Here is a 20,325-nt window from a genome sequence, read left to right as displayed (position 1 = left end):
GTAGGTCGTACTCGTCATCGGAGCCAGACAATCAACGGTGGTTGTTGCAGAGTAAGAAGAGACAAAAGTAAATAGAGAGAGGGAAAAGGTAAAAAAATAAAAAAAGGCATGAGATATTGCCACAAAGAGACGTGGAGGTGTAGGTGTAAAAAACAGCACACGTGTACATTTCTCAACACAAAAATAATACGTACAATAATAAAGCCAGAAAGTACAACAACAGTAAGCGTAGTACAACAAAACCGCCAATTGTACCTTTTTTTAAAGCACAATTTTGTCAACGAAGTTGCAAATAATAGATATATAAATAGTAACAAATTTAATTAGTACACTCTTATAATACAAACACTACCAAACTCGGTAGTTTTCACCTTTTAATAATACGAAAACGGGAAAAGAAATCCATACCAAATACAAAACTCACACAAAACTTCAAAAGAAATACTTGAAAAACTTAAAAGGCATTTATTATTATAGGGATGATTAATAAATTAAAGAGATTTAGCATAGGTGCAGTTGCCGAAATCGTACTTAAATCAAGCAGGCTTTGTGGGAGGCTTCAAGTGATTTAAGCATATTCTAAGAAGCTTCACCGTATCCGCACTGGAGTCATCCGGAAGTGGCCTGATGGAGAAGTAAGTCTGAAGAAAACTTGTAAACAGAATAGCCGTAGCCACCAACAATGCCATTGTCTTCCACGGGCTACTAAAGTACACGTTAATCAGCTCCGCCGCCCACGTCTTATACTTACTCTTGCAGTGCTTCTCGATCTCTCTCCGGAGCTGGCTAAACATGTAGAGATTAACCGCGGGTGCTTCAATCTCATCGTACGTCTTCGCCACTTCGTCGTCTCGACCAAGACTATGAAGCAATATATTATTATGCCTCAACTCCTTCACATCATCGCACTGAATAACCAACGATTTCATTACTCGAATGTAAGTCGAAATCCTGAAGTCGTTTGGGGTATGTGCGCACATCTCGTAAGCAATCATGTTCAAGTAAATGGCTTTGGTGTTCGCGGACACTGCTCGACGCACAAGCTCAAGCTCACCGTAGCAACAATGTGACACAAACTTAATGTCTTCATTTGAAGACTCGTTGTCGATACGTTTCAAGAAAATCCCTTTAGCTTTGAGTTCCATAACGGAATGAATCGATCGATTTCGTTTTACATAATTGTAATCGTCGTCTGAGTGTTTAGGCTCTTTATTCCATATTCGGCGCATGGTCGAACCGGTTGAGCTATGGGTGGAACCGAGACCAAGAGAAGCCGGAAGTGAGATGAAATAAGTCCTGTTATTAGAGACAATATATCAGCTAGTAATAAGTATCTATCATCACATTATTGAAACAATTAGAAGTACGTGATTATGTTTCTTAAGACTTATTATGAGACAATTGCCACGTTAAAAAACCAAACAAAACCAAAACACATTCATATTCATCATCATCATCATCATCATCATCATCATCATCATCATCATTTATTTTTAGTTACCAATCTTAAAAAAAAAAAGACAAAATAAAGAGTTATCTATAACACATGATACCTTCACAAGCGAGGTTTGAAATACTAATAATCTAATTGTTGGAAAATATGGTCGGTTCGGGTCAAGTCAATGCGGGCCGACCCGATTGTGACCTGGTATGAGTTACACCGATGATAACGAACCTTATGCTCACTTAATCGTTAACTGGGCCCGACACAATTAATTAACAATGATAGATTGGCGGTCTAGGCTTTTAGTTGATGACTGGGCTTAAAGCCCAATGGGTTTAAGATTGGGTTTAACCCTAATCTTATAATATATAAACACATTATTGTTTACATTTAACCTAACCTTAACATTAACTTAAAAACCCTAGCCACCACCTTCATTGAACTGCCGTCGGCAGCCAATATCCGGCCACCAGACTTCCGGCCGCTGCCTTCCTGCCAGCGCCGCATCCCCTCCGTCCACTACAGTCACCACCGCCACCTTTCCCCGTTGCCGGTGTTGCTGTCTGGATCCACCGTAAGCTGCTGCTCGGTTTTTCGGTGAACCCGTTTCTCCGGCGAACCAAATTCCGGCGACCTGCTGCTACCGTTCGCTGCCGCAGCTGCTCGCCATCTTCCACCGCTGTCCGCCGACCAGAACCGCCGCCGGATCGGCCGCCGCACTTCTGTCCGTCGTCGCCGTATAAGTCGTCAAAGCTGCTGTGGTTGATCCGTATGATTGTGTCAACAACTAGCACAATTCGTTACTTCTCGGTGTCTCACCCGGTTGTGTATAACCGAGGTATAAACACTAATCTTTATCTATGGTTGTTTGATTGTATATCGTACTCGTATTAGTTGTAACCGGATCCTTGATTGGGTTTTGGGTTCATTTACTCGTTTATATATGTTGCGTTTATTTGATTAGTTTATAAATATTAAATGATTAATATTTACTTAAACCGAAATATATTAAAAACGGGTTAGATTTGTTTTATCCGTTTAACAGTGGTATCAGAGCCGCGGTTACAACGTACAAGTCGATACCGGTTCGTTTAAACCTAATCTACATCATAAAATTTAAATCGTTTAAAGTTTTTTGATCTAGATTTAATTTCGGGTAATTTTAGATTCGGTCAAAGTTTTGTTTATTTTATTTGACCAAGTCAAAATAACCCGAATCTTATTATTTTGAATACGTAAATCCGGCTCCGACCTATATTTGTGTGGTTGTGTTTGGTTGTTGAGCTTGTTATTTGGCCATATGGATGGTTCAAAGTTGTAAACGGTTATTATTTTAATTTTCGGTTTTCTTTTGGCCATATGGATGGTTCAAATTTGTAATAGGAAATTATTGTTAGTATTATAAATTTTGTAATAAAGAAGACGCGAAGATAATCGAGGACGAGCTCAAGGATTTCTTGGAGTTAATGGGAGTTCAGACAAGATGACGGGATGCACGAAGAGTCCATCCTTGTGGTTGTTTTGTGTTGTGAACCCCTTGACCCGATCGGTCTTACTAATTGGCTCTAGCGAGACCGATCACCTTTTTGGCTTTAAGGATTTACATATTATTATTTGCTATTGTGGTTGCTTGGATTGTTTATAATATGATTATAATATCACCGACCTAGTACCAAATAAATTTGAAAATAAACATTTTTTAATTGACCAATTATGTTTTGCAAATTAGAAGCTTTTTGATTTCCAAAGCTAATAAGTTAATAGATTTTCTATTAACTTAAAGTTGGTTATCCGTATCGCAATAAACTTAGTTTTAATAGGTTATTTAAAACTAAGTGTCTTGAGAGATGAAAGGGTTCATCAATTTGTCCCGATAATAAATACAGTAAAATTTGACTTTTACTCTATTTGGTAATTCTAAAATTAATCCCAATTTAAAACCAATAGTTTTTGTCAATCCTACTACAAGTCACACTTGAGGCATACTGCGAAATTTCAAGTGTTTGGAGCTACAACACCACACTTGTTTTCTAGCATATCCCACTAAGGTGAAAGCGTTTTGTTGACACATCCGGCCCTTTCACACGTCACTTTACTAGGACAACTATTACTTTACTCTCCTGTTACGTGCTACAGCTGTCTGGAGACTTAAAGTAGGCAAAGATGGAGCTAAACGTATCTATTCAGACAATCATTGTCTCAATAGGCCTCATAACCGAGAGTTGCGCTCTATTCGCAATTGACAATCGCTGTCAGTCTGCCTAACCACTTATTAATGTTGTGTGCTACAGCTGCCTTTAATAACTGGAAGCCATATTTCAAGTTCCTATTTTATTAATGTTATTGGGTTATTAATAATAGGATTACAACGTCGAAAATACTAATTAAATTTACTTTTGCATAATTAATCAGATGTCGTCAAAAAAAACTCACCCTACGCCCTCAAGTCTATCCTTGAGAAGGATAAACTGAACAATACCAACTTCATCGAATGACACTGCAACTTGAGACCGGTTCTCACCAAGGCAAAGCGCCTGTATGTTCTCAATGGACTTGTTCCAACCGATCCTATTAACAACGCAACCGCTGCTCGAAAAGCTCTTGAGAAGCATAAGGATGACTCGGCTGATGTCTCCTGCATTATGCTAGCCACCATGACTTCTGAGCTTGCTAAAGGCTTGGAAGACTTTGGTGCCTATAAGATGCTTGAGCAACTCAAGGGCATGTTCCAGAAACAAGCCCGTCAAGAACGATTCGACACCATGAACCAGCTCATTAGCTGTAAGATGGCAGAAGGGTCTCCCGTCAGTGCGCATGTCCTAAAGATGAAGGGGCACATCGATCAGCTCAAGAAACTTGATTATTCCTGCCTGATGAGATGGCAGCGGATTTTATCCTTAACTCTCTCCCCAGCTCTTACGACCAGTTCGTAATAAATTTCAACATGAATGCCTGGGTGAAGACAGTGTCGGAGCTTCACAACATGCTCAAAACGGCTGAGATGAATATTCCTTCTAGGACCAATCAAGTTCTGATGATCCGATCTGCTGGTGTCAAGAAGCCTAATCCCAAGAACCGGGGTTATAAGGGTAAAGGCAAGAACAATGTTACCATTGCTGCCTCTCGTGCCACCAATGCTAACAAAGGGGTTCCAAAGATACCACCGCCGCCCCCTGAGGAGTTCCAGTGCTACCGATGCAACCAAATGGGACACTGGATGCGAAATTGTCCCAAATACCTTGCTGAGATCAAGATGAAGAGAGCCAATAGTGAAGGCTCTTCTCGAGGTATTCCTATATACGTTATTGAACTTTTCACTGTCTCTAGCAACACATGGGTATTTGATACCGGATGTGGTTTCCACATCGTTAATGTCTTGAAGGAGCCTGAGAAGTGGAGGAAACTGAATAAAGGCAGTATGGAACTCATCGTTGGAGATGGGAAGAGAGTACCAGTTCTGGCAACTTGAGTATTTCATTTTACTTGTCCAGCTGGCCTAGTTTTTCCTTTGAATAATTGTTTGTGTGCTCCTAGTTTGACCAGAAGCATCATTTCAGTTTCGTTGTTTGAACAACGATTTAAGTATGTTTTTAATGGCATGGCTATTTCTGCTTACTTAAATGATATCTTTTATTTTGAGGCTAAACCTCGAAATAGTATTTATGAGATTTATGTTCAAACTAATAATAACGTATATAATCTTTCAAAACGTATCAGATCTGGTATCAATGATACATTTCTATGGCATTGCCGACTTGGTCACATAAGCAAAGCAAGAGTTAAAAGACTCCAATCCGAAGGAATTCTTGAATCCACAGGACCGGACTCTTTTGATGATTGTAAATCTTGCTTAGCTGGCAAACTCGCCAAGGACTCATTCACTCATAAAAGTGAAAGAGCAAGAGATCTGTTAGGACTCATACATACTGATTCGTGTGAACCTTTCAGAACCATGTCTAGAAACCATGAAAGATACTTCGTTTCTTTTATCGACGATTATAGTCGATACGCTTATGTGTATCTTATGAAACACAAGCATGAAACTTTTGAAAAGTTCAAAGAGTTTCAAAACGAAGTGGAAAACCAACTTGGTGAAACCATTAAGATACTTCGATCAGATCGAGGTGGAAAGTATCTTAGCTCAGAGTTCATCAATCATCTAAAAGACTATGGAATTGTTTCACAGCTCACTCCACTTGGAACACCCCAACATAATGGCGTGAGCGAGAGGAGGAATCGAACTTTGCTAAACATGGTTCGAACGATGATGTGTAGAACTAACTTGCCTCACTCCTTTTGGAGTTTCGCCCTTTTGACCGCCTCTCACATTCGTCAAATACTACAACCAAAGCAGTTATTACTTCTTTCATCCTGATACAAATATGATTTCTATCAAGAGGAAAGGCCACTTCCTCGAGAAAGAATTTCTCGATTGAGGAACTGGAGATTACATTGTCGACCTTGAAGAAATTCAATAACCACAAACAACCGTTGAGGAACTTGGATCGTTTGATCAACAAGAAGTTGTTGTTAATACATCAGACATAAACACGAGCGTTCGCAGAAGTAGTAGAACTCCCATACCAAACTCTAGATATTTATTGCATCTAGATGGTCCCGAACTCTTATTAGTAGCCGAGTCTAACGACGAACCTACTAACTACAAATCTGCAATCTTGGATCCGTAATCTGAGAAAAGGCGTGAATCCATGAACGCCAAGATGCAATCTATTCATGACAATCAAGTCTGGAACGTGATTGAGCTACCCTCCCCACCCCCCTCCCGAAGGTCGGGAAATAGGGAGCAAGTGGATTTTCAAACAAGCATCTCGCAGCTGGAATCTACATTTTGATGAGAAAATCAAAGAGTTTGGTTTTATCAAAAATGAAGATGAGCCTTGTGTTTACAGAAAGGCTAGTGGGAGCACTATATCATTCCTCATCATGTATGTGGATAATATACTGATAATTGGAAACAACATTCCTATGCTTAAGGAAGTTAAGCACTGGTTGGGATCTTGTTTCGCAATGAAAGATCTTGGTGAAGCTGCTTATATTCTGGGAATCAAGATCTACCGAGATAGATCTAAGCGCAGCTTCTAAGGCTAAGTCAAAGTACATACATAAGCAAGGTCTTGACACGCTTCTCAATGGATAACTCCAAGATATGAGCTGTTCCATTGCTAAAGGAACCGTTTTAGCAAATCGCAATCTCCGGCAACGGACATTGAGACAAAGCACATGTAAGCAATTCCATATGCTTCAGCGATTGGCTCTGTCATGTACGCTATATTATGCACTAGACCTGACGTCTCGTATGAGTGTTTGGAGGAGTGGAAGTGGAGCTCACTGTAAGGTGATACACTGACGCTAACTTCCTGAATAACTGAGATGTTTCTCGCTCATAATCTGTTTGGATGAAGAAATTCATAGCCAACCTCGATCTGATTCCAAGTTTAGGAAAATGATCGACGTAATATGTGATAACACATGTGCTATTGCTCAAGCCAAAGAGCCCAATTTTCATCACATGGCCAAGCACATTTTTAGTTCCACTATGTACGAGAATTACTGGAACATAAAGACATCGTGATAAGCAAAGTAGACACAGATCAAAAACTAGTTGACTCGTTCACTAAGCCAATGACTCAGGACAAGCATGATCAGCATAGAGATGCTATAAGGCTTAGACTTGCTAGTGATTTATTTTGATTTAGTATTTGAATGTATGAACATTTAAACAGTTGTACTTTTCAGTTCACTTTTGATTTAATGGTTAAATGCAAACGTTGAATGATACAATTGTTTTTTTTAATACGTTTAATCCATGAATATTATATTCTAAATTATCCGTAGTCGGCCAGACTCGTGGGAACGATTCTGAATTTAGACTATTTTGAATTTGGACTCACAGACCTCATTATAAATGACGTTGGATGTAACTCGCATCAAATCATCTTCATGGATCTCGATCATAAGATGTTTTGATAATAGTATGCTCATTTTGTATCCTTAGACCTGAGATACATATTGGAACTTTCGTTTACCAAGGAATACTCTTTGATCATGTTAACCGTTGTTGCGTAACTGGCAGCCATAAAGGCATTGATTGGGAATGTTCTGAAGTTCAGTGGGAGTTGTATGCTATCAAGACGGGATTCTGTACTCTTACATGAAAGTGTAACAGCTAGACATCTTGGCGCCCTTGTTGATTCAAACTGGTAAAGTGTGAGGCCTCACCCAAACTTACTGTGTGTTCGATAGAACCACTTTGACTCTATATCGAAAACTACAATAACTGAACCCTATATGAGATTGATTTGATCCATGTCTCATTGTTCAATTGATGTCTTATACAGAAAGGATAGATGACAACGATTACTATAAATTCATTATCTTGCAATAAGGTATTCCAAGATATTGTGGTTATGGATTTAAAAATGTCATAATTAGTTGGGACAGCTATGTGTAGCTAGAACGCCTCTAGCTGTCAACGTTATGCTACTTGATCCGAATCCGTCCAAGTGGGAGACTGTTGAAAAATATGGTCGGTTCGGGTCAAGTCAATGCGGGCCGACCCGATTGTGATCCGGTATGAGTTACACCGAGGATAACGAACCCTATACTCACTTAATCGTTAACTGGGCCCGAAACAATTAATTAACAATGATAGATTGGTGGTCTAAGCTTTTAGTTGGTGACTGGCCGGGCTTAAAGCCCAATGGGTTTAAGATTGGGTTTAACCCCGATCTTATAATATATAAACATATTATTGTTTACATTTAACCTAACCTAAAATTAACTTATAAACCCTAGCCACCACCTTCATTGAACCGCCGCCGACAGCCAATATCCGGCCACCAGACTTCCGGCTGTCGTCTTCTTGCCAGCACCGCATCCCCTCCGTCCACTACAATCACCACCACCACCCTTCCCCGCTGCCGGTGTTGCTGTCTGGATCCACCGCAAGTTGCTGCTCGATTTTCCGGTGAACCCGTTTCTCCGGTGAACCAAATTCCGGCGACTTGCTGCTACCGTTCACTGCCGCAGCTGCTCGCCATCTTCCACCGCTGTCCGCCGACCAGAACCGCCGCCGGATCTGCTGCTGCGCCGTTTTCGGCCGCCGCACTTCTGTCCGCCGTCGCCGTATAAGTCGCTGGAGCTGCTGTGGTTGATCCGTTTGATTGTGTCAACAACTAGCAATGATTCGTTACTTCTCGGTGTCTCACCCGGTTGTGTATAACCAAGGTATAATCACTAATCTTTATCTATGGTTGTTTGATTGTATATCGTATTCGTATTAGTTATAACCGGATCCTTGATTGGGTTTCAGGTTCGATTTTACTCGTTTATATTCGCTGCGTTTATTTGATTAGTTTATAAATATTAAATGATTAATATTTACTTAAACCGAAATATATTAAAAACGGGTTAGATTTGTTTTATCCGTTTTCCCCGAACCACCGTTGAAACCCAACATTAATGTCTTTCTAATTATGTAAAATAACATAACGTACAATAAACCCAAAATTATATATGGTTTATGATAATACCTGTAAAGCTCAAGAAGATGAAGTGGCTTCTTGTCTTCAAGAACCTTTTCGCTCCTGTTCATCACCTCGCCATAGTTCAAGTAGTTAAAGAACCGGTTCAAAGCATCTTCGCCTTTGTCACTGAATCTTATATCCAATAGAACTTCAAGTACAACAAACGGAATTTGGTTTTCTAACAAGAATATGTCACGAGCCACGTTTGCGAACCCTAAAGCGCCCAAATACTCGTTATTCAGCAACAACTTATTGTTCACACGCGATATGCAATCTATGAAGAATAAAACAAAGCATGCGTCACGTAACATCATTCGAGTGAACTCCTCATCGTTGTAACCATCCGTGGAGCCATCGATATAACATTTTCTAGCATCTTTAACAACATCAAACACCTTATTATATAAGTGACCAATGGTTTTACCGCAGACAATGCGGAATTCCTCTAGGGTAATGAGTTTGTACTTCTCAGCTTGGACGAGTTCGGGTTGGTTATGGTGGTACGGGCCAAGTGAAACGACTGCGGGGTTGTAGTACTCTTTGTTTTTGCAACCTTTTTCGCCTTTTTTGAGAAGTGGTGGCACTCGTTCGATGCGTCGTTCGCGGTCATAGCAGTTGGTGACTTCTTTACCTGTTATGAAGCCTTCCCACTCCTTGACTAAGCCAATGTTGGTGTTGACCAGATTATTATCACGGATTTCAATCATAACGTCCTCATTTTCGGACATCTCCATTATCTCAGTTGAGTTTGTGTGCATGTTTCTGTTGCCCAAATGGTACAAGGTAGATTAAAGAGTTAGTATCAGATAGTTAAGGTGATGTTTGGTAATCTTGTGCTAAATCATTTAGAGACCTGACTAACATGTAGCATCTAAATTGTTCAGCATGTATTTGAAATCTAATTGTTGAGAGGCTCAAAAATGTTTTTTTAGCTAATCAAACAGTCTACTTACTAATTTATAAGTAGTCTCTTAATGGAATCATTAAGAGACTACCAAATAGCCCCTAAATTTATTAGTTATTGATAAGTGACTGATGGACTAGTGTATATAGATCAACGAAAATATTGCAAAGAAGATGTTTTAAAAGGAACATAAATTTCACTCCTATTTTATATTTCCGCGGGTCCATATACATGATCGCTCATTTGAGTAAGCAGTCCTCTAGCATACACACATTAATAGTTAAATATGTGTATCGTTTTATATTAAATTATATATAAAGTTGATATAAAAAAATAGTTAAATATAGAAAATAGCACATTCACACACTAAGTTATAAAGTTTGAAATAGAAAACAAACGAGCATTGAGGCACACATTGATCATATAGGTTTTTTAATACAGTTGATTAATCACGAGAGGTAAATTGATCGGATCCAAACTTTGAGTAGTGCTGATTCCAAAGATTGATCAATATAAATAAGTCATTTGCGGGTGTAAAATGAATTTATAATATGGGTGTACGGCGGAATTCACATTCTTGAGTTTAGTTGAATAGGCTGTTAGTTTGGGCTTGGGTAGAGTCGAACACGCCTAGTTAAATAGGTTATTTTCAAGTCCACTTAACGGATTCATGTTTTCATCCGTTTATATTTAAATTTTTAACTGAAAAGTTAAAAGATAAAACAAATTGAGAGTATTAATGTGCAAAAAATAACAAAAATAAAACTTTGGGTTAGACAAAGGATCATGTTCATGTCAACGCGTGAAAAGTCGTATTGTGGGTTCATGTCTGACACGATGTTGAGTTCTTGTCATGTTTCAAATCGTGTGAGCTTCAGTTTGTCAACCTGTAAACATGACCATTTGACGCCCTATAATTTGCATCTTTAAGCGACTTATTACATGGCATTTGGAATCATAAGAATTCCGTGATTGATCGTTCCGCTAATCTAATCTTATCTTAGGAAACTAGTATCACAACATAGTCGCTGTTACCTTACAGAAAACAACCGAATGACGTGACCTTTGATTAGGACCGTGTCAACTAAACGAGTAAAGACATAAGTGTGATTGTGTGTAAAAATAAAAATAAAAAAGAGAAAGAGAGAGAGTTACCTTTGTGGTGCAATTGAAGAAATTGCTTAAACTGGTTACTTGAATTGATTGCTTGAAATGGAGAAGTGCTTAAGCGGGTGAATATAAAGCAGTGAAAAGTGTACATTCTAGTTCAGAGAATAAGTAATTTGCTTGCAACTTTGGCTTACCTACACCATTCCAGTCTTAATCCTTTTGATTTAAATGATTCTTATTCTTCATAAAATACACCGTCGTTTCACACGTTGCAATGTAAAGCTTATTGCCGATTATCAAGCACATCAAATAATATTTTGATAAAACAAAATTAAGTACACCTATAGCACTACAACAAAATTAAATTAAGTGCACTTATAACACTACGACCAATTTCACTTATATTATAAGAACTAGGATAGAAATTCGTGTATTACACGAGTTAAAACCGGAATAAACCCCTTATATGCATCACATCTTGAACATTGTGTTGCGTATCTTTTCTAACAACACGGATGTTTAATTTACGATCACTTTAACTTTACTATAGACATTATTATAAGTAGTTGACATGAATACTTTTAAATTTGTTAAGATATACGTAGAGAGTTTGTCAATAAAACAGTTTTAATCGGATTTATATATCATTATTTCAAGAAAAAATAACATAATCATTCTTTACGTTCATACAAAATTGCAGTTTGCATCATGTATGTTTTAAACTCACTTTATTCATTTTTTTTTTCATTTTCTAGGCTAACTTTTGTTAGTTTTCAGTGTTAACTTATTGAATGTGAAATACATATGAGAATATAACAATAAATCATCCCCTTATATTTAGGCCTTCAATTCTATCATTGTTCCCCTTTTATTGTTGTCACTCTCGCCATCGATCATCATCATTTCCCTGTTATTGCCATCTCTTTCGATCATTTCTTAAACAATCAATGATGACAGTCTATTAAGTTGTTGCCTTCTTGCTCAATGAAAAAAAAGGTTGTACGTCATTGATGTGTGGGTGAAAAAAACATGTTTTATAAGTGTTTAATATTGTGTGTTTTAATTAGCTATATCTATCAAACATAAGTACTTTGAGTGGTTTTATGTTTACATGTGCTCAGATCTTAAAATAACTAATTTGGAGCTTTAATGATGACGAGGAATCAAGTGACAATAAAGAGGAAGCAATCGTGAGGGGGAGTTCAGATGTAATTCGAGCACGTTTAAAATAAAACGAGCATATCCAGGGCTAGAAAATGAGTAATTACGAGACCCATAATATATGAATTTTGAGTTTCTCAATGAGACAAAATTGAAAGTGGAATGATCTTGTTGCAATAGCCACCGCAAGCTACGGTGACGCTGGAACCCGTAAGACAGAGAAACAGAAGCGTAGCCTACAGAGCCACCGTAAGCTACGGTGCCTTGGTCGTAGCTTACGGCGCGCGGGCACTAACGAGAAACTCGTTTTTTATTATTTTTCTTCCATATTTAAGCCGGGTTAAACCCTAGAGCGATTATCTTTCATATCCTATCATATTGGGGAGATTTTGGTGCCGTTATATACAATCTTAACACCTACCAATAATCACAATCATCCATGTTTTCACCATCTAAACCAAAAATCAAGATCTTTAAGATGCATATACTAGGCTAAAGCTTCTGTGACCACCTTCGGGCATAGGGTTGTGTTTGTGCTAGACTTTTGGTACTTTAACCTTTGTTATTGGATTTGGATTTGGTTAATCATTCGGTTAGTCAAGTCTCTATGTTTGTTTATGTGATTGAACATTTTTTCGCAATTGACTATTTTGAAGTTTTATCAGTTAATTAATTTGTGATCATTAACTTTTAAGACTAGGTTCTTAGAGTCATTAACCTGTTTTTCTTTAACCATTAAGCCGATTGCATTTAGCAAACCTTAAAACTGGTAATCAATTAGGTTATTATTCATCCAAACCAATTGTTCGAATTTAATTATGTCAATTAGTAAGGTCAAATATTTAGTCATTTGATTATAGTTATAAACAAACGATTTTTACAAGTAGGTTTAATCATATGGGTCTAGTCTGCTTCACAACCTGAACCCTGGAGTTTAGTTATCTCTCTACTACTGTTTATAATCAAAGAGTAATAGTGTCTTAATAATTAAATCATTCAAATCTTTTGACATAGTTTGCCCATTTAGTTTATTAATTAATAAATCATGAGTTTGATTAGCATTTTTCACTGATACCCTGTAAATTCAACACCTTACATGCCCTTGATAGTAAAGGTAGTTTATAAATGTTGTTGATTGGCCTTTCGACATTGATCATACGTTGTCGTTTTGTTTGATTGTTGTTGCCTTTTTGTTAAATGAGAAAATGCAGTATCCATAAAATTTCGATCCAAATTTGACAACTTATTAAACTTGTAGAATCAAAAATATTCTCAAGATAAGTAATGAGAAAATTAAATAATGAAATAAAAGTATCTCATGCTAATAAAATAAGGAAGATCATCTCAGATGGAAAGAAAGAAAAAAAAAATGAAAACATTCCAAATGAGTATAAATATGAAAGAGAATTTCCTCCCACGTTGGTAAATTATATAACTCGTAAACTTTTTATGAGGTAAAGAGTTTCCATAGTAATAATTTTATATGTCAAGATGCACCTAGTAGTCCTAGCGGAGGGTGCGATACACCCAAGTCCCAACGCGCATGCGCACAGGCACTGGCTCGTGAGATGGATTCAATGTGGTGCACTTTGCACTTAACCCATCGCACTACGTAGTGAGCTCAAAACAAGGCTATCGCGATACGCAAAGGACCATTGTCACTCTGCAACACCTGTCGCACCGGGGTGACACGGGGCATATGCTAGGGCTGAGTCAGCATGACACGTGCCATTCTCCTAACGGGCCAAGGGAAAGGACCATCGTGATACGTGATGGAACCCAATTTAGGCTATAAAGGGGGGTTCACAGCACATTCCTCTTCACACCAAAAACACATTGCATCATACATACTTAATCTCGTTTTGAGTGCCGAGTATCGTAATATGTGCCAATCCCCGAGGTTTCGAAGGTTTAAGCCCCAATTCGCGATAAAGAGTAGAAGTGTTGCTCGTACAAGCTTAGGCGTATAAACTCTGAATACCCGTGTAAGGTAGGGGTTCTGTCTAAGTTATTATATTATTATTATATAATGTCTTAGACCCTAATTGAGGGTATAGCCCAGACCTTGATTAGATTTATAAATAAAAAGGTCATAGTTAAAATAATGTTTCATTAAGAAACATAGAATATTTCATACATTAGGATATAATTAAAAATATTGTTTCTTCATGATTAAGAAACATAAGCTTTTACATACAAATGGTATAGTTGAAATGTTCATTCACAATTAAGAAACTTAAATGTCACACCCTGCCAAGGTGGAAGCGCATGTGCGTGGCGTCATGTATACTGTAAGCATATGATTATCGCCAACATACATGTATTAGGATACCATGAGTTTTTAAAAACGTTTACAAGCCAATACATGTTTTCAAGCAAAATTAGTTGAATACAAAAAGGAGATTTCTCGTAAGTGACCCTAAACATCGATTGGGTTATACAAGCGAAATCCCTCCAAAAAGGTATCCTAATTATGCATTGAGGTATCGTCTTTATGATTCCGCATGAGTGTTGTTAATTCCCTAAAAAACATACGTTTAAAAAGTCAAAACAATGGTTGGTACGTGAGTTTCATAGGTTTTGAGTCTCTATATGAAATCACTTTATTAATAAATCATTGAATTAGTTCGCAAACAAGTATACGATAGTATATTGAAACAAATACGATTATCCTCTAAACTAGCTAAATCTACGAATTAATATGATGAACCGTGAGCCTATAACCAAAACACGACTTATATCCTTTTGCCCTGTTCAAATCTTACAGATGGAATATACACACCCTGTTTCTATGCAATATCGAAGGTTAGAGCGACTAACCTAACAATAGGAGGAATGTCAATGCCAATAGTAATATTCGTATATTCATGTGGCTAACTTTGCTAGCTAATGGTCATAGTATGCAAGCAAGGGGCTTATAGCACACATAGTTCAACTCATGTTCGCATAAGGATTGTTGTTTTGTTTCTAATTGTCGTATATAAAAACATTTGTGTATGTTTTCCACCCTGGATTTATAAAACATTAAAATAGTAAAAAGGGATAATTAAACTCACCTTGTTAGTTCAGTGTTTAGTTCACTAAAAGTTTTAGTTTAAACCCAAGGTATGTTGCCTTCACACGTTCTAAACGCGTAAGGCCACTTAGTTACCGTTATCGACTCGCAAGTCGGTTTATGCTAGTCTCTTTCTCCCAACTAGACGTTTTATTTATTATGTTTTTATATACTTGTATAAATATTATGAATATAACTCTTATTAGTGTCGGTTTCATTATATATAACAGATTCTTTTGGACGAGTAATAGATAAATATAAAAATTATATTTATTTCTAGGTGATTTTTTGTTAAGTTACGATTAATGTTTTTAGTGAAACGTAATATATTTATATTTTCGTTCGTAATCTCCGAACTGACTTTATATAACGTTTCGATCGTTTAACTTGTAAAAATTATTATTTATATGTCTAACATATATATATATATTTCTCCAGAATATATGTGTGTATGTAAAAATTATCGTTTTGACACAAAATGCCGTTATCAAAAGTAATACATATTATTTTTCATTGTCAAACGTATCATTTATAGTTTTATTCAAAGTCATATCTAAGATTTTTTAAACTATATAAATGAAATCTCTAACATAAAAATCTATTTTGAATACTCAAAATTATAAATAATGTTTTGACCTTAAAAATAAGTTTATTTTTGTAACAAAACCGTATGTACACTTTAAATTGTATTTTCACATTACAACTTTTAAAACTCTACGTGTTTGGTATTGATATTTATATATATTGTTCCCAACAGTTTCCATGTTTCACAATAAAATTACCTTTCTTTCCACTAAATCAAGTAACCATGATCACATTTTTACTTAATTATCTTTATAATCACACCACTTATAAACTTTTATATTATTATTTGTCTATAAAAATAATATGCACACGTATATATAGAAATCATCCTTTTAACCTGTTATGTATACAAACACATCTTTTTACCAAGATTTCATTTACAAATACATCTTTGAATTACGACACTATGTTTTTAGCCACCTTAACCAACTTTGTAAGATATAAACCACATTTAAGCATGTTTTTAACCCCATACCATTTAACCCTTTCAAATATCCAAGTATTTTTCCAACATAATTAGATTTTGTTCAAGTTTCTGAAACTTTAACTAGGCATGTTAGTTGGTGGATGATATGGGCTAAATTATATATAAATATTATAACAATTTCCTACACTTTTAAAAAATTTTTGGTTGGTTTTTTTTATTAAATATTAATCTAAAAGCGGGTTGTGTTTTAATTTAAAGGGCCTCTGGAGACAAACATGCTTAAACAAGTATACTTTTAAATAAATATTACCTGTATTGGTTTTCTTTATAAGATAATTGTGTTTTATAATAAAATGATTATTTAATTCATTGATAATAAAGACAAAAAATGGAAAACGTAAACTGAGTATGGTAATGTGAATGTTAAATGTGTGCATTGAAGTATTTTAATATTTTAATATTAACATCATGTGAGAAAATGCAGATCAAATATCGTATAATTTCACCAATCATTTATTGGTATAAATGATTATATGGGCCAAGCATCGAAGATTATTTGGGGCTCCCGTTTAACTTCTCTACATGTGGGCCGGTCCAAGGGAAATTGGAAGTTGGCAGAAGGGTTTTTTATATATGGCATGGATTCTTGGGCCATGGTGCAAGTCTTGAGGGTTTAGGTATTTATTTACACGAAGAATCAATCAAAGAGCAAGGAGGTCGGCTGCTAGCAAGACAAAAGGTGACACCAAAAGCCAAAGGGGGGTTTGTCCCCTGTTGGCCGGAACAAAGAACGAAAAAAAATAAATAAACCACGCAGGTCAACTTATTTTATTATTCGATGAGCCATATTAATTGTTTTATCTTTGTTTCATCGATGATTATTATGATTAGCTAACTTATTAGACTGCCTGGGTTTGGATGAATACTTGTTAGACTCGTTTTATTTTCGTTTTGGATTGTTATTGATTGGTTTATGCTTTGGTAAAGTTTTTATTTTATTTGGTTGTGATGCATATGCGTATTTGGTATTAATTTATAATCAATTTTTGTTCCATATGTGTCTTTGTGAACGTCTTTCATGTATGGATGCATATTAGGTTGCTTAGTGTGTGTTTGTAACTAGTTTATGGTTTATTGTTAACGTATTCCATAACAGTGGTAATTGAGAGTTTAGAGATACCTTATATTCTGTCACTTGAGAGACCGGGAGGTAATTAAGTGTCGTCTGTTTTGGTCTTTTGCGGGTTTGGGCAGTGATTGCACGGGAGTTAGTTACCCTAGATTCCTTTAGATTCTTACGGATCCGAGTTATAACCGAATTCAATAAAAATACCCCTTTACGCCTTAGGGTGTTTTGTTATTAGAGAGACCGGGAGGTGATTTAATCTTTGGGTACCGTAGCATAGTTGGGTAAGGTGAGACCGGGAGGTGATCCGAGCCATTAAACTGTTGAGTTTTACATGATATTTAGGGTTCTTAGGTATTTTTGGTGAGACCGGGAGGTGATCTAGCATACTTTAGTTATTTCTTAAATTTCATATTTTTAGAATACGGTACTGATCATAAATCCAATTCAAAAAGTTTACGAGTTGACTAGTGGAATTCCTTGCCTAGGTAGTTGTTTCACCCTGTTTGAGTTTTGAACCGATTTGTCCGTGTTTAGTTTTATAGTAAGTATTATTTAGTTTATATTTAATTATAAAAACACATAAAAATCAATTAATTAAGTTTAGTTAAGTGAGAGTCTAGTTTAGGTGTCACTAGTGTTCTGTGGGTTCGACATCCGAACTTCATTAGGCTTTACTACAGTCGGTAGGTACACTTGCCTGTCCAGTGGTCTAGCATTAGGAGAGCCAAGGTTTATCAATTTAAAACTAGAGTGTCTAGGTTAGGTTAGGTTTTCTAACAGACCATTTCGCACATCATGTTTTTGGCGCCGCTGCCGGGGATACTTAGGCGATAACGAAACTAGCTTTGACTGTACTTAATTGATTAATTGGTCTTTCGTGTCTTAGATTTAGTGTGTCTAGTCGTCTTTAGGATAATTTAGTTTTTGTTTTATTTTATCGAGTCTAGTTAATATGTTTAATAGATCGAGTCAGTTTAGGAGTATTTTATATAGAAGATGTTGGAAAGAGATGATGTTGGAAAGAGCCAAACAAGAGGAACGTGAAAGATTCCAAAAGATTAAGGAATTGGAAGTCAGGATTGATAAGTTGATCGAAAGAGAAAGACTCCGTAAGATAGAGGAAATCGAAGCTAGGTTAGACGAGATAAGTGCTAGAATTCAAAATGAGAGTTTTTCTAAGAAGGAGCAAGAAGCCTTCTATGAAACGGATGATGACTTCTGGAATAATGATGATGCGGGCGTGATAGAAGAGATGGAGTTGGAGCTACCTGGTTAGACGGATTTGAGTTAAGATGCCGTTGTGGAGCCACTTCACCAGATGAAAGATGACGAGGTGGAGGAGGAGCATGTACCATCTTGGGAGGATGAGTTTGGTGATGAATTGGTGGGTTTACCAGTTTTTTACGAACATGCAGAATTTGACCTTGTCGGCGATCTTATATATTTAGAAACACTAATCATAGGGAAGCCAACAATGGATATCAAAACGTCACCAGAAGAAGAAAAGGAAGAGGAAGTGGCAACGGAAGAGGATCAGAATATGGTGGTAGTTGATTCGCAACATCGTAGGAATGTTAGTAGGTTTGTGGAGGAACTAGATAGTGGATCGCCACCGAAGTCGACAAATCCGCAGAAGAGGGCGCATAAGTGCTTGGATCAACGCATTTTGATGGTTCAAAAATGGTATATTAAGAATTATAGGACAACACTAAAATGCAAGAATAACAATTTACCTCATTATATGTCACGTATTAGGTTTGGTCCAGGTAAGTTTAAGTGTTGATGGTCTGACTCGTTTGAATGTTTTAAAATGCTTTTTAGTTTCACTATGTGCTATTTCTTTAAATCTTTTGGACGGGTGGAATTTAACGGGTTAGACCGGGGTTGAATAAAAGAAAAGCTTCCTGATTGAAATTTCGGGAGCGAGTCTGGCTGAAGACTCTTATGTAAACTTAGCGCTTTCCTGGAGGCAACCCGGCAATATGTTTTGTTTTTATTTTTGTTTTTAGGTTTTTCTAGTTTTCTTGTGCTGGCTGTTTCTTGTTTTGCTTTCAGGTTGCTTGTGAAAGTTTGATGATACATGGTTTGATTCAAGTGTGAGGAGGTCATTTGTTGATTGATTGGCGCGTTCGTTCGTAAGTGACAGCTAGGTAGAGAGCACTGGAGTGTGAGGCTTTCGTTCGAATTAGAGGGCATGGAACACGACTCGCAAGACAATATCGTCATATTTACCAGGGGAGTCTGTTCCACTTTACTTATATTTGAATGTGCTTTAATTTTTGTCTTTTCCCTATCTCATTGAGGACAATGTGACATTTAAGTGTGGGGATGGGAAACTGACGTTTTTTTTCTTAAAAAAAAGTTTAAAAACAATTGAAAAATGTCCCGAAATTTTAACGAAAATTTTTGCAAATAATGGAAAATGATAGAAAAATTTGAGATTGGGTTTTAAAACTATTATTATATATGAGATTAAATAAAAGATAACACACTAAGCTTGGGATGTGTTGGTAGGCCCAACTAACTTTGATAGTCCTCTTTAGCAAATTTTATATATCTAATAATTTGAAAAATGGTGAAACCGAATTTCGATGCTTAGGGAGAATTATCATAATCTAAAAAATTTGAGATGGTAAGACTTAGATGCACTCAAATCATCACACCACCACATGTCCGTCTTTTTACGAGCTTAGAAAAATAGTTATATTTTACGATAAAGATGCCTAAGAGCACTAAAAAAAAGAAAAAATAAAAGAAAAAAAAATTATGTTATGAAAGTTATGAGTATTCCAAATATTGGTCCGAAAAGCAAATGACCATGACAAAGTTATGTATTATAAATGCCAAAGAAGCATTCTCAAAAATAGAAAAAGAGGCCAAAGTTGCATATACTAGACGGGAATTAGAGTTTACGTGTAACCAAGGGGATAATGACTCTGAGGATACACTATTGGGGCTCGAAG

The 20,325-nt window shown here is 36.6% G+C and overlaps 1 protein-coding gene across 2 annotated transcripts; it reads right to left on the bottom strand.

Annotated features, from left to right (window-relative positions):
- Positions 1-359: 359 nt before the first annotated feature.
- LOC143629691 (UPF0481 protein At3g47200-like) lies at positions 360-11,461 on the bottom strand. Of its 2 annotated transcripts, XM_077098901.1 has the most exons (3): positions 11,051-11,461; positions 8,998-9,753; positions 360-1,296 (listed from the first exon to the last, which is right to left on the bottom strand). In XM_077098901.1, exons 2-3 carry the CDS (start codon positions 9,747-9,749, stop codon positions 537-539), a joined length of 1,512 nt encoding a protein of 503 aa, XP_076955016.1. In that variant the 5' UTR covers positions 9,750-9,753; positions 11,051-11,461; the 3' UTR covers positions 360-536. The 2 variants fall into 2 exon arrangements, with proteins under 2 accessions (XP_076955016.1, XP_076955015.1); XM_077098900.1 differs by lacking the exon at positions 11,051-11,461 and having other exon boundaries at positions 8,998-9,852.
- Between the last annotated feature and the right edge of the window lie 8,864 nt (positions 11,462-20,325).

This window comes from Bidens hawaiensis, unplaced genomic scaffold (genome assembly GCF_021521415.1).
Source record: "Bidens hawaiensis isolate Kalapana, Puna unplaced genomic scaffold, B.hawaiensis_p1.1 tig00005453_1, whole genome shotgun sequence".
Classification (NCBI taxonomy): domain Eukaryota; kingdom Viridiplantae; phylum Streptophyta; class Magnoliopsida; order Asterales; family Asteraceae; genus Bidens; species Bidens hawaiensis.
This window is presented reverse-complemented; position numbering and strand designations above follow the sequence as displayed.

Bases quoted from the DNA above. Each gene is read 5' to 3' on its own strand.
- LOC143629691 (XM_077098901.1), bottom strand. From the start codon at position 9,749: ATGCACACAAACTCAACTGAGATAATGGAGATGTCCGAAAATGAGGAC. The intron at 1,297-8,997 runs GTATTATCATAA...CTCTAATAACAG, and splicing joins CATCTTCTTGAGCTTTACAG to GACTTATTTCATCTCACTTC.